General features: G+C 48.0%; 1 protein-coding gene across 2 annotated transcripts; it reads left to right on the top strand.

Annotated features, from left to right (window-relative positions):
• Positions 1 to 5767: 5767 nt before the first annotated feature.
• LOC125521542 (uncharacterized) lies at positions 5768 to 8123 on the top strand. 2 transcript variants are annotated; one of them, XM_048686603.2, is made up of 3 exons: positions 5768 to 6697; positions 6776 to 7131; positions 7223 to 8123. In XM_048686603.2, exons 1-3 carry the CDS (start codon positions 5911 to 5913, stop codon positions 7865 to 7867), a joined length of 1788 nt encoding a protein of 595 aa, XP_048542560.2. In that variant the 5' UTR covers positions 5768 to 5910; the 3' UTR covers positions 7868 to 8123. The 2 variants fall into 2 exon arrangements, with proteins under 2 accessions (XP_048542560.2, XP_048542561.2); XM_048686604.2 differs by having other exon boundaries at positions 6806 to 7131.
• Positions 8124 to 13951: the final 5828 nt, after the last annotated feature.

Raw genomic sequence — 13951 nt, forward strand, 5'->3', positions numbered from 1 at the left:
TGTGATTTCTTGTTCACTACTGTAGGTCGATCATTTTTTCCGTGCCCGATGAATATGACTAGAGTGCCGATGTGCTTCACCGGGTTGTTCTTCAACCACCGGCTAACTCTTCTATTTTTATTTTGTGCTAGCACAAATACCCGTACATTGCATCAGGAGAAAATATTAGCTATGCCACGGTTGGTCGGGTCGAGAAAATATGTCATGGGACAATGATCATCGATAACAACGACGGGCAGAGATTGGGACTGGGGTATGATTTGAAGTAAAATTGATTTGATTGACAATGTTTTGTTGAGGAAAAGAAAACTTTCGTCGTTAAACATCACGAAAGTATAATCTTAAGTAATACAAATTACATTAATGTCGTGCGTTTCAACAGTAAATAAATTTGATGGAAGTTTAGCATACGTGCCAACATAATGTAATTTAGTTTTTAATATTGCCGATGGCACTAGCTTAATGGGGTGTTTGTTTTCAGGGACTTTTTTGTGTAGGGACTAAAAAAAATATCTCTTAGAGACTTTTTTATCAAACGGGAGGGACTTTTTAGGGACTAAATTAGGTATTTGGGACTAAATGAAGAAGACTCTCAATGAGAGTCTTTTTGGAAATTTTTGAGACTTCTCCAACAATGCCCCTCCATGCACCCATTGGCTCGCCACCCCATGGTGTTGTTTGATTATTTTTTTATATACTAGGGGCAACATGGTCATTTAATAACCTCTAAAAAGGGACTAGGAACTTTTTAGTCTCTGAAAACAAACAGGAAGTGACTTTTTAGGGAGTGAAGACTTTTTAATTAGGACTAGAAAAAGTCCTAAGACTTATAAACTAAACAGGGCCTAAAGAGATTATTGTCGATGGGTGCAAACGTGTTTCCCATACATGAGAGTTAATTTCTTCCTCCTTTTAATTATGGATACGATGGTGCAACTTTCTCTTCTTTTTTTTACCATGCATGGGAATTAATTCCTTCAAGTAATCTTTAGAGATCCATTCTCATCTCTGTTCGTTGACTCCTGGGTCTCCTAGTTGATATTCAAGCAACTTTTGAACGCATATAAATCGTTTTAGATTCGATATGAGAAATCGACATGGACTATTTAGTCACAGGAGTAGAATGTTTTTTATCTGAGCCCAATAATATGAACGTGATGTGGAGGACTGTCAACGTCACGGAGGGAATGCCTAACCCGAGCCCATCGGACGATGGAACCTCCATCAACACGTGGTGGGAGGGCTTCCTTGCCAGTGTTCCAGCTCAGAACAGGCGGGAGCATAGTGGTGCCATGATCTACACGCTCTGGAATATTTGGAAGGAAAGGAACCGTCGAAAGAAGTTGCCCACCTGGCTTTGACAGATATTCGCTTGCACACATCTAGTTCATTTCTCATTCGTGAGTAATCCGCATGTCGATGATGTTTGAGAGGCTCCCCGCCGCCCGACTCTTATAGGGAAAAGCCTTGTGTAAATTATTTGTAACACTCTCTCTTCTTCTAACTGAAAAGAAGAGCTCCTGTCAGTTTCTCAAAAGAAAATGAACGTGATCCAATGACAGCATGGCAGTCAGTAACAAAAATGAAGTCATTATTATTATGGACAAGCGTGCGTAAAAAACGTTCTAGAGCGGTGTTGTTAAATCAAGAGCTAACTCTTCAAAGATCTAGAGGCACTTGAAAAAATACAACACAGTGCAGGTGTTTGCAAAAGTACCAAGGCTGCTTACTTTGTTTACAATGTGCTAAATAATTAACCAGTTTAGGCACATACATAATTATAACCACTAAGATAATCTGAAAAGGCTACAAAAATTAGAAAGACATATGCACATGCATAAGAGTATCTCCAGCCGTTGGCCCTCCAGGAGGCGCTAAAAATCGCTCCCGGGGACGCACCGGCGATAAACTACGCGCTGGGGGCGTGATGTCCCCCCAGTCACGGCGCCCACGTTTTTTTTAAATATAAATTACGGCACAAACACGGCACAAATTCAACCAAACTTCGGCGAGTTCGTTCATATTTAAAATATTTTACAAAAAGGGAAAAAAGCTCCCTCACCGCTCCTCGCCGTCCGCCGTCCTTGCAGTTCTACATGCCGAGGAGGCTATAGAACCGCGTGTAGTCGACGCCGTCGTCGTCGTCGCCTCCGCCGCGGCCGCCGTCCCTGCTGCAACTCTCCTCCGGTTGGCGCGGCGGGTTGGAGACTCTGTGCGTGCCACCGGCGCGCTGCGGGTCGGCTTTATGTAGGCGGAGGCGCCGCGCGTACACGTGGCATGCGAGGGGGCGCGCGTCGTCTCGTTTTCACTGCGCCGCCCGTGAGGCATCAATGGCGGAGGCTGACCGGCGCGGCAGCTTTGGCATTGATTCGCCGCGGGAAACGAAGCGATGGGGACGACGAAGTGGCGAGAAGCGAGACGAGTCGCTGGCAAGGAGGGCCCGCGGCTCTTTTGCGCCAAAGACGATTCGCCCGGCGCCCCCGAGCGCCACCCAGCACGCCGGGGTCGGGTCGGGTCCGCCGGCGCGGATTTCGACCCGAGCCGGCGAAAATTGGGCCCTTGGGGACGTGACTGGGCCGATTTTTTAGCGCCGGCGGCCGAAAAGTCGCCTGGGGGCCTTGTTGGGGGCGCGGCTGGAGATGCTCTAAGAGCAACTCTAGCAGACCCCGCATAAGTGGTCAAACCCGCAAAATTTTTGCGTTTTACAGTTTTGGGTGAAAAAAGTGTCCAAAACAGAAACCATAATAGTGGTCCAACCCGTAAAATTTTTAAGGGCCACCGCAAATGCACACCCGAAACCCTTATCTTTGGAGGTTGGAAGGCCGAATTTAGGGGCCCCCGTATACCGGTCAAACCTCGTCGGAGCAAACATGTCGCCGCGGAGTTTGCCGGAATCCGCCCTAAACTCGCCAGAATTCATCACCGCACATCGAAGAAGGCCGCTAGACGCCGCAATCGCTCGCCGCAGGTTCGAATTGGACGAGCTCAACATCGTCGTGGCCTCCCATGACCTCAGCCTGGCAATAGAGTAAGGCGCGGATGACGGAGGCGACGGGGCGTGGCCGGTAAGGCTGGACGCGGACAACGAAGGCGACGGGGCGTGGCCGGCGAGGCTGGGCGCGACCGATGGAAGATGGGGCGTGGCTGACGGGTGACGGGGCGCGGCCGATGGGGTTGGGCGCGGCCGGCTGGAGGAAGGGGCGGCAACGGCCGGACTGGAGGAAGGAGCTCTTTATTCTAATTTTGCAGTTTGTTTTACAGTATCTGTTCGGCCGCGCTAGTTTTCAACCCGCAAACGCAAACTTTGCGAAACTCCAAACGCGTTTTATGGGTCAAGCTTTTGCGGGGTCTGCTCTAACTATCAGCGCCATTGTCAATCAACTCATATGTTCTTTCATCGTTACCCGCAAAAAAAGAAATAGAGTTCTTTCATTGTTCTCGTCGGCATGTCATCTCTCTAATTACCTTGGCTGCTTCTTAGGCTAGGCGAACTTTGTCGCTAATATGAAGAAAAGAAAATCGACTTTGTCCTTGGTCATCTCAGATGACCAGGTAACGGGAAAAAAATGATTTAAACACATTTTTGGCTTTGTAGTTGAGTACTTTTAAGGCGTTTTCTTTTACAGTTCTGTATGATGTTTAATCATGCGTCAAATTTCCCTGTAGGAGGTAAACTCATGTATTTTGACCCCACATAAGATTCACGTAGTAAACACATTTTATAGTAGTATGGATTTGCTGTTCAGGTCCAGACCACATTGGACAGTAGGCCAGTCCTCCGCCTCCGGGTCCGGGTCTCTGCCCGATCAACTCCTGTATATGTACGTGAACCATCGTCTCTCTTGGCTAGGCACGTCAGAGCCTGCCCACTACCCAGCCCCAGAGCACACAGACTGCTCATTTCCATTTTTGTGCAAAGCCCATTGTCGTGGGCCACCAGGCCCAGACTGGCCGGCAGTAGCAGCTGATCTGGACCGCGTGGGCCCTCCATGCGACGTGTCGAGCACCCAGCCTCTGCGCACTGTGCCTTCACTTTTCCAAGACGGACTCCATGATTGTTGCCATTGCTGCTCACAGCCACACACAGTCCAAGGATCACCCGGCGACTGGAAGAAGACTCGGCTCTCTCTCTCTCAAAGTACATTACGAATACATATTCATGATGGATCTATTAATATCTACTCCCTTCCTCCGTCCAGAAATACTTGTCATTAAAATGGATAAAAGGAGATGTATCAAGACATATTTTAGTTCTAGATACATTTTTTATCCATTTCGATGACATGTATTTTCGGACGGAGGGAGTATTTGGTACTGTACATGTTCAGTTTTTTTTTTTTGTAATCTTGGTCAAACCTAACAAAGTTTGGCGTAAGGCAAAATGTACCGGGTTTCACCATTTGGAAAGGAGGGAGCATTTCATAGCAAAACTTCACACGTATATGCTTCCACTCACGAGGTGCATGCATGGATTTTTTTTTACACCCCATCCATTCAAAACATAAGGTGGTAGCATAAGTGAAGTTAACGTCTGTTTTGGCCACTAATAATTTATGTTTACATGGGTTGGACATGTAAGAGATGAAATATGGTAATTTTGTTGCAAAATTTGTAAGTCATACGCCACTTCACTAATGTTGTAGACATATTACAATGTGCTGGAGGTTGTAATAAGTCGATCATGCTTCATTTTTTTTGGGAGTACAAACATATTTTATATATATATATATATATATATATATATGCATGATTTTATTATTCTTAAAGTATTAACATGCAACACATAATAGTTTAAAAAGGGCAAGGAAGCCCAAGAATAGTTTTAGGGAGAACTGAAGAAGTGAGTATTTACGTGGAAAAACATTTTTTTACGAAGGAGAATGGGTTTGAATTTTGCACATGTGTATGTAGGGCGCATTAGATTTTTTTTATTTAAAAGAAAATGTGCAAATTAGATGGTCTATTACATAGTTTGTTTTTCGCGGGAACTATTATATATTTTTCTCCTGCACAAACAATAGGGTGCAGCGTTTCTGCACCCAGGCTTAGCTGAACCCGTCGATGAAAGGTAAATTCGAAAAAAATAAACAAATTTAAAAAATGTTTACACATGAAATTCGAGAGAATCTTTTAGGTGTGTGTGTGTGCCAAATTTCAAGATATTTGGACGTTTGAGGAGCTCGTGAAAAAATAAAAAATTTGGTCCGTCAAAGTATCTTTCAAAACATGCATCGTGTAGACTAGATTTTTTCTTTTGCCACGAGCTCCTCAAATGTCCAAACACTTCGAAATTTTGCACGCACCTAGAAGATCCTCTCAACCTTCGTGGTGAAGAGCGAGCCCGACTTCAAGGTGACGGTGAAAGATATAAAACTTGTGTATACTTAACAAGCAGTATCATGATGAGATGGCTAGCTGGGCACGTAGATTAACTCGGGGTCGCTGTACTAACTTAGTACAAAATTGGGTCATCTATTTTGAAACGAAGAGAGTACAAGTTTTGTCATTAAAGTGACCATTTCCATCAAGTTCAAGAAGCAGTGGTGTAATTGACTCTTTTTCTAGTGATCTGATCCTGAATCCAGCTCTATTAATGAAAGAATATGCAAGTTTGCCTTGCTTTAAGAAAAGTAAGAACAAAATTGAAGTTCTTCCATTCATGTAAATATGTTTTTTCTCCCAAGTTTTAGGCCGTGTCTTGCTTAGCAAATTCAAGAATCAGTGACAAAGAATGAAGGAAGTCTATAAACTAGGGGGGATCGGAAGGCACACGGCTTGCCCTAAAAACCCTTTGCTTTTGCGCACGACGACGAAAAATGAAGCCTCCACTTTCTTTCTTGCCGTCTTGATCGGTAGCCACCCACCCTCCAGTCCTACCAGCGCCGCCGCCGCAGCACAACCCCAGCCGCCATGCCATCCTCCTCCGGGACCTCGGAGTCCTGGTCGCGGCCGGACGATCTCCTCGACGAACCCACCCGCGACCGAGCTCCCCGCACCAGCGACGGAGGCGATGACGGCGACGACGACGTCTCGGCCGAGCGGGTCGCCTCGCGGCTGCGCAAGCCAGGAGCCCTGAGGGCCCTCTGCAAGAGGTACGCCATCCCCGGCGGCTTCGCCCCGGTCCTCGCCGGCGGCCGCTCCTCGTGCTCCACGCCGCCGCCCGGGTCCGTCTGCGTGTACCTCGACGCGCTGGACGCCGGGATGCGCCTGCCCCTCCACCCCTTCTTCGCCGCCGTGCTCACCCACTTCGGGCTCGCCCCGGGCCAGCTCTCGCCCAACGGCTGGCGCGCCATGGCCGGCTTCGTCGCGCTCTCCCGCTCCGCCGGCGTGGACCCGTCGCTCGCCGTGTTCCGGCACTTCTTCGCGCTCTGCCCGTTCCCGCCGCACGGCTTCTACACCCTCCGCGGCAAGGACGCCGACGGCCTGCTCTTCGCCCGGATTCGCGCCAAGTTTTTCAAGGGCTGGAAGGAGGACTTCTTCTTCCTGGCGTCGTCGGCGCCCTGGCCGTGCCCGGTGGAGTGGGGGAAGCCTTCCAGGTCCTCCACCTTCGACCCGTCGCTCACCGTCCAGGAGAAGGCCGTGGCGGACAGCCTGCTGCGTGCTCGAGGGAGCTCCCCGATCGATCTCTTCGCGTACCTCCACCACCGCAACATGGGCGCGGCCAGCATCACCGGGGTGTCGCCTCCAACTCCTCGAGGTGAACCCTCCGGCATTGTAGATTGTACATCATGGTTCAGGATGTTTGCTGTGGATTGTACTGATCTGTGATTTGCAGCCGTACGATCTGATGCAGCCATGGAGGAAGCCACGACCGCGGCCGCGCGCGCGACGGCAGGGAAGGTGACGGTGAAGAGCGAGCCTGACTGCAAGGTGCCGCCTTGTGCGCCGTCGCTTGGGAAGAAGAGGAAGCTGCGGGAGGACCGTGCGGACGGCGAGAGCTCGGCGTCGGGCCCCTCTTGCCCGCCGGGCTTCTCCGCCCCCTGCAAGTCGCCGCCCGCGACAAGCAAAGATGGTGACTGGAAGGCGGCGAGGCGGCTGCTGCAGGGCACCGTGACGCCGTCGCGGGAGCGCGAGCTCGCCGCGTCCAAGCCGGCCGACGTCGTCGCCTCAACCTACGTGTCACTGCTGCAGGTGAGCTCCTTGTTCCGTGTGCATTATTCTTGCATGATTCTGTTGGTCTGGATTGATCGATCGACATGGCATGGCATGGTGGGGTGCACAGACGGCGAACGAGGTGGCCTTCTCGCTGGGCTACGCTCTGGAGCTGGAGGAGAAGCTGAGGGCGCGCGAGCGCAAGGCGGACGCGCTCCAGGGGGAGCTGCACAGGAAGCTGAAGGCGCGCGAGACCGAGACGGAGGCGCTGCGGGCGGAGCTGCGCAAGGCCAAGGCCGAGCTCGACGAGACGGCCAAGGCGGCGGCGGCGCGGGAGGAGCTGTGGAGGAAAATGAAGGCGCGGGAGCGCGACACCGCCGAGGCGGAGGCTCTGCGGGCGGAACTGCGCAAGGCGAAGGCCGTGCTCGCCGAGGCAAAGGCGGACGCGGGGATCGCGGCGGCGGCGGCGCGCGGGCTCAGGGAGGAGCTGGACAGGAACGTGAAGGCGCGGGAGCGGGACGCCGCCGAGACGGACGCACTGCGGGCGGAGCTGCACAAGGCGAAGGCCGAGCTCGCCGCGACCAAGGCGGAGGCCGAGAGGGCGGCGACGGCGCGGTGGTTCTGGGGGTCGAGCAGGGAGCACGCGCGCGCGCTGGCGGAGCGGGAGCTGCGCGGGTACGAGCGCGGCCTGGAGGACATGAGGCGCGCCGCGCTTCATCGCTACCCGTACCTGGACCCGGCGCTGCTCTTCGTGCCGGTCCGCGCCCCCCCGTAGCGCCGCCGCCGGCGACCGCCCGATCGCCATGCCTGCCCGCTGCACACGTCGATCGATCTGCAATTATCCGCATGTTTCTGGGACGCGCTGCTGATCTTTGGGACTGCATTTCCCACCTTCGTTTCACAGTTCACATGGAACTTCTTTTGTGTGAAAAAATGTTGCATCAGAGGATGAATATATGCGTAAATCATTAGGGATTATGATCCGTCAAAAATGTTGAGAGGCAATCTAATCTATGACTATATTTTCATGAGCTGTGATCTGAACCGGGTCTCTCTTGTTTGGCAATGTGCTAGACCAAGATTCTCAGAGGTTTTCGTATGATTATTTTCCTTACAAAAATTGCAAGGACACTCTACCATCTACACACGTCGTAAAGAAAAATCTCAACGACAGACCAGCAGCATGGGCAGCTCTCCCCCAATTTACCTATTCAGCAACTTTCCCTGAATTTACCTACTCTGCACTGAAGAATTCTCTCTTTTCTTTTGACTCACAGGGAATGATCCTCACCGTTTGGACAGTTTGTTATACTAGATGACAACCCGGAGGGGAACGTTTGGTTCCTGGGTACATATGTACCCTATATGAAAAAAAAATTAGTAATTCAATAAAAAGTCGAAAATTTCTAAAAATATTTTTGAGAAAAACTTAACCTCCCATTGTACTAGTAAGAAAAGTTTCAACAAAATAAAATTCCTCTTTGACTTCTTTTCAAAAAAGACAAATTTTCAGTCAAAATAGCGTGAACAGTGACCTATAATAGCAAATAAATTTTGTCTTTTTCGCTGTAAAGTCAACGTAATTTATTTTTTTGTGAAAATTCATATACTAGTGCGCAAGTAAGTCAAGTTTATTCTAAAAATAGTTTCTTAACTATTTTGACTTTTTGTTTAATCATTAAAAAAAATCCCCATATAGGGTACATATGTACCCAAGAATCATTGGGTATTTCCCATGACAACCCACATATTGTTGTTGTATGTTGAAGTATAAATGCATAGCCCATCTTCCCCGCATAAGCTTAAACTTTTGGGTAACTGCTTGGTGTGTGTAGTTCTACATGGTATCAAATACCATGTAAGAGGATTAGAGAGGGATCAGCATAATGGGAGGATGTATTATTGAGTCTCAAGTGCGAGTATGTATAGAGTAAAAAAATTAGCAGGCAATAAAGCTCCTAGGGATAAGATGGACATAATTCTATCTAATCATGGGCAATCCTTGACCCGGTGAATGCCAGCAATGTATGAAACATAAATGAGAAATTTATGAAGTAAAAGCATCTCTCATTTTCTGAAATTACATAATATATATACTTTGATCCGAAGAGCAGTTTTTCTTCTCCAATGTCAATGCTAAACGAGGGAAGCACGCGAAGAATAGGTAATTTATAAGAGTAGTAAGCCAGTGACGCATATAGGTCATTGGAACATGGCGAGTTGACGACTATTGATACGTAAAAACCACACACAACGATCACCCAGAGGACTAATAAAGAAAAATGCATGCTGGAATATAGACCACGAAAATATTGAACAATCAAATGTTTTTGCTCATGATTTATGAGTGAACTGAACTTAACAGACTGATAGACCAATAGATGGATCCGTTAAAAGTTAATGGAAATGCATCTAGGGTGTTAACATTCTAGAAGGCGTATTATGCGGACTCGATGAACAAAAGCAAGACACATTCGTTTAAACCACAATTATTCTAACCTATCCTTTCAGCTGCAAGCCCAGTATGTATGTTGCTGGAGGAGAAGCCGAGGGCGCGCGAGCGCGAGGCCGACACGCTTCGGGAGGAGCTGGGCAGGAAGACGAAGGCGCTGGAGCATGACGGCGCCGTGCCGGACGCGCTGCGGGCGGGGCTGCGGAAGGCGAAGGCCAAGCTCGCCGAGACCAAGGCGGACGCGGAAAGGGCGGAGTGGCGGGGGTACGAGCGCGGCATGGAGGACATGAAGCGCGCCGCGCTGCGCCGCTACCCAAAACTCGACCCGGCGAGGCTTGTCGTGCCACTCCACGCCCCCCCTTAGTTGCGGTGACCGCCTGACCGCCATGCCGGCCGAAACGCACGTTGATCGATCTGCGTGCTCTTGGGGTGTGCCTATGGCTGTCGTCATCCGCAATTCTCACTTTGGTTTCACATATCAGAGAATCTTCATCTACTATCCTACAAAAGAAATAGAAAGCGGAGAACCAAATCATCCTATCCATCCAAACCTGCAATCTGATGGTCTACATCGCTTCAAAACACCAAACACGTTTTATGCTTTAATTACCCACCATGCCATTATGTTTAATTAATTACTCACCATGCCATTATCTTAATCCTCTCCTCTTTCATCATGCAGAAACAAAACCAAAACCGCTGCCCATGCCTCACCGCCAGCCACACCCCACGCCTCGCCCCACCTCTTTCCCTACAACCTCGTCGCCAACTACCGCCTCCACCTGTGCCTCGATCTCCATGCGCCGCCGTCCGCCGGACCGCCTCGACCTGTGCCTCTCCACGCGCCGCCGGACCACCGGGCCCACGCGCCGCCGGCTTGCCTCGACCTGTGCCTCTCCACGCGCTGCCGTATCGCCGCGTCCACGCTCCAGCCGCCCGGCCGCGTCGTCCACGCACCACTCCTCGCGGCTGCCATATGCCCGACGAGAGACCGCCGGCGCACGCTCCTCCCAACCGCCACAGCCCACCTCCTCCGTGACATCCACCCTCGCCCATCCCGAAACCCTAGCTGCCGCCGGCGGCTCATTCTCCTCCGTCGCCTTCTCCACGGCTACATCCCATCCCGCATGCGCGGGTGCGAGCCACCGCGCGGTCGCCGCCATGGTCGCAGCCCCGACCAAGGTCGGCGCCGCCATGCCGTCGGTCGAGTTCACCATTGCCGTCTTCAACAAGGAGAAGATCTCCCTCGCCGGCCACGAGTACGTCCGCATCCTCCCATTCCTCCCCCTCCCCCGGAGTTCGCCTTTTTTTGGATGTCGCGCTCTAGTGAAATGTCAGACGACGTGTGCATTTTAACCATTTCCTCTACGGGCATCTTGTTCGCAGATATGAGGTCGTGGCCCGTGGCGGCGTCGGCATGCAGAGATCCTCAAAATTCTAAAGATGCAATTCGTTTTCTGTTATCTCTCCCCACCTTCTGAATTTTCTTTATAACCCGTGGACATAGTTTAGTCCTTTGTTTTTGTGAGTTTCTGTCGAGTTTCATTGGATATAAATCTGTTTGAAAACTTAATGTACTATCTTGGCTGTTGGACTTTAGTTTCCAGTCCATTGGTTCATCCCCAATTCGTCGACCCCTGCTAAAACTGAAGGTGAACTATTCATTTTTTCATTCTATAGAAACAGAGTAGCATATGTTGTTAGTACTTATCCTATTCAGTCTGGTGCCCATGTCGTGCTCTAACAGAGTTTTCTGATGGTGTTTTTGTAGGTTCCGGAGCAAGACCAAGAGAGACTCTTTGGTTTCGGCCCAGAACCTGAGAGACTCTTTGATTGAAGCCAAGTCTAACATTGCCGTTAAGCTTAGCTATTCAAATGTATCCCACTCGAGCTACACCGCCAATCGTCGTTAAGGTTAGCTATTCTCAGGTTTTTTTGGATGCTTGAATAGTGGGACGTAACTAAGTGCTACAACTACCTGAACTATCTTGATTATAGATATATTTGCATTATTCAATGACTGAAGTATATCCTGATTGATAGGTAGTTCTAATGTTCATACCCAAAATTTATTGAGCTCATTTTAATCTTTCGTTTGCATGTCAATTTAAGTAGGAAGATGACTGTGACCATATAATGGAGAGAGCTTGTGAAATTTCAACTAAATATTAAGCCTGATATCAAATAGTTGGAAATGCTTCTCGAATCTTCGTCCAGGCTGATGGCACACTGAACAAGTTATGCCATGTATGACGTCCCATCTTCTTTGATTTTATTTACTTCTTGTGATTGGCCTAATCGTACCTGCGGGACATTCAATTTTGATTTTTCTTTGTGGGGATTCAGGGGCTGTTTGGATTGGAGCCCTGGGCTGCCCGTCCAAAACATTGGTTGTTGACCAGATTTCGTTGCCCGTTTGGATGGCTACCCAAAAATTGGCGCGCCCAGACCACCTCAGTTTCTCTAGTTCAATCCTACGCCAATTCGTTGGCGAGTTATCGGCGGCAGATTCGCTCGCCAATCTTTTGGCTAGCCCAGGTTTGGCGGGGCTGGCAATGGCACGAACCAAACAGCTCCTCGGTATTTTTATTTAGTTGTGAGGTTAATTTTATTATTGCGCAGACCTCATATTCTTGCGTGCTTGATTCAGTTCTTGACTTGTATCTATTCATTCTTGTGTATTGCTTCTCCCAGAAGGCGCATTTGAAGGAAGAGAAGGTGGCTATTAATAACTTCAAAAGATGAGCTGAGTGACTTTTTTGCTTACATCAGGCATGCTTGATTTCTATGGAGATACTCCCTCTGTTCCTTAATGTAAGTCTTTTTAGATATTCCAATATAGACTAATACGGAGCAAAATGAGTATCTACACTCTAAAATATGTCTATATTCATCCGTGTGTAGTCCATATTGAAATCTCTAAAAGGACTTATATTTAGGAACGGAGGAAGTACATGGTTAATGCTCTACCGAAGTATGTGCATGCAAGGCACAGTTTTAGATTGGTTTGCATTTTATGGGCAAAGTTGTTGGTTTTCGTAGCATGGCAACCTTCAGATGTTGATGCAAAAGACAAGCGATGCGTTACTCGGTGCAGTTTTCATATGGTCTATTTAATTAGCTTTTGTCTGATGTCGTCATAGTACAAGGCATAATTTTGCCAAATGTATTGCTTGATATACTGGTAGGAAACATAAACACACCTACATGAACTGTTTCAAGCTTTGCTTTGCTTTGCTATGTTCTTAACTTCCAATCTATGTTATTAACTTCCAATAGCATATTACATGAAATATTCATTGCATCTCATTTTGCACCCTGGTCCACTCACCAAAAAAGGGGCAGCCCACAGTGTTTTTGTAAAGAACGCAATGAAGCAAAGTAGAATCTTGTATTAACTTGTATCAATCTTCTTTTTGCAGTACTTTTGCATGCAGTAATCTTGTTTGTGCCTTTGGAAGCGAGGAGATCCAGACTGAAACAAATGCAGCAAGGAAGATATTTACTACAGACAAACATGTGCACTGCAGTTTTGTTGAGAGAGATTAAGTCAGGTGCACATTTCTTTCGGGTAATCTTTTCTTTTGTTGACATGAATTTTGTTTACTATAAACAGATTTGTCCGTAGGATTTGAGGCTGCAACTAGCAGATCTGAAAAGCATTTTTTTTCTTGCTTCACTAGGAATCTTATGGGAAGTAGTGAAACTATGATTTGGCCCTGGAGGCGTCACCTAACAATTGTGCTTGCCAGGTTAGTTTCTGTTGTCAGGAAGATGACCTTAATGCATTGGTAAGATTTGAGGTTGCTCTCGTCCATAGGTACAGAAAAAGGGTATCAATATTTACATATTCTAGGCTTGCTGATGAATGTCACACTTTCTTAATCTTCCATATCACCAATATTTGAAATGTTTATTTGATGTGGATGCACCATAGAGTAGTGTTCTTCATTTGATGTTGCTTTTAATTTTCAATGTTCAGTGCAATACAACAGTATGGCTCTTGCTGAGAATTTCAATCTGAAGCTAACTGGTATTGATGTTGTGCAACATCGAACGTTCAAATCTTTAGAATCAGTGGACAAAGTAGTTTCTTGTACATACTAGATCGGACAATCCTTTTCTGTTGGAAGTATATTGTTGGATCTTAGATCAAGAGGACGGTATTTTTTTTTGAAAAGGAGGGCAGCCCCCGGCCTCTGCATCAAAACGAAGAGGACGGTATTGAACTGGTCTTTTATCTAATTTTCTTTTTAAGGAACCAATTTTTTTAGCAAAGTTAGTACAATGGGCGAGAAATCAGCTAACTCGTTTTCTTGTTGCTGATAAAGAATGTTTTAGGACAATGTTTGTAGCTAGACTTTGTGCATAGATTTGTACTGTGGATGTGTAGAAGGAACCACATTG

This window comes from Triticum urartu, chromosome 7A (assembly GCF_056163025.1).
Source record: "Triticum urartu cultivar PI428250 chromosome 7A, HENAU_Tu73, whole genome shotgun sequence".
NCBI classification, from domain to species: domain Eukaryota; kingdom Viridiplantae; phylum Streptophyta; class Magnoliopsida; order Poales; family Poaceae; genus Triticum; species Triticum urartu.

What these genes read in the sequence shown, in the direction of transcription:
- LOC125521542 (XM_048686603.2), top strand. Translation starts at nt 5,911, where the DNA reads ATGCCATCCTCCTCCGGGACCTCGGAGTCCTGGTCGCGGCCGGACGAT. An exon ending in GTCGCCTCCAACTCCTCGAG is followed by an intron (nt 6,698 to 6,775) that starts GTGAACCCTCCG and finishes TGTGATTTGCAG; the next exon opens with CCGTACGATCTGATGCAGCC. An exon ending in CCTACGTGTCACTGCTGCAG is followed by an intron (nt 7,132 to 7,222) that starts GTGAGCTCCTTG and finishes TGGGGTGCACAG; the next exon opens with ACGGCGAACGAGGTGGCCTT.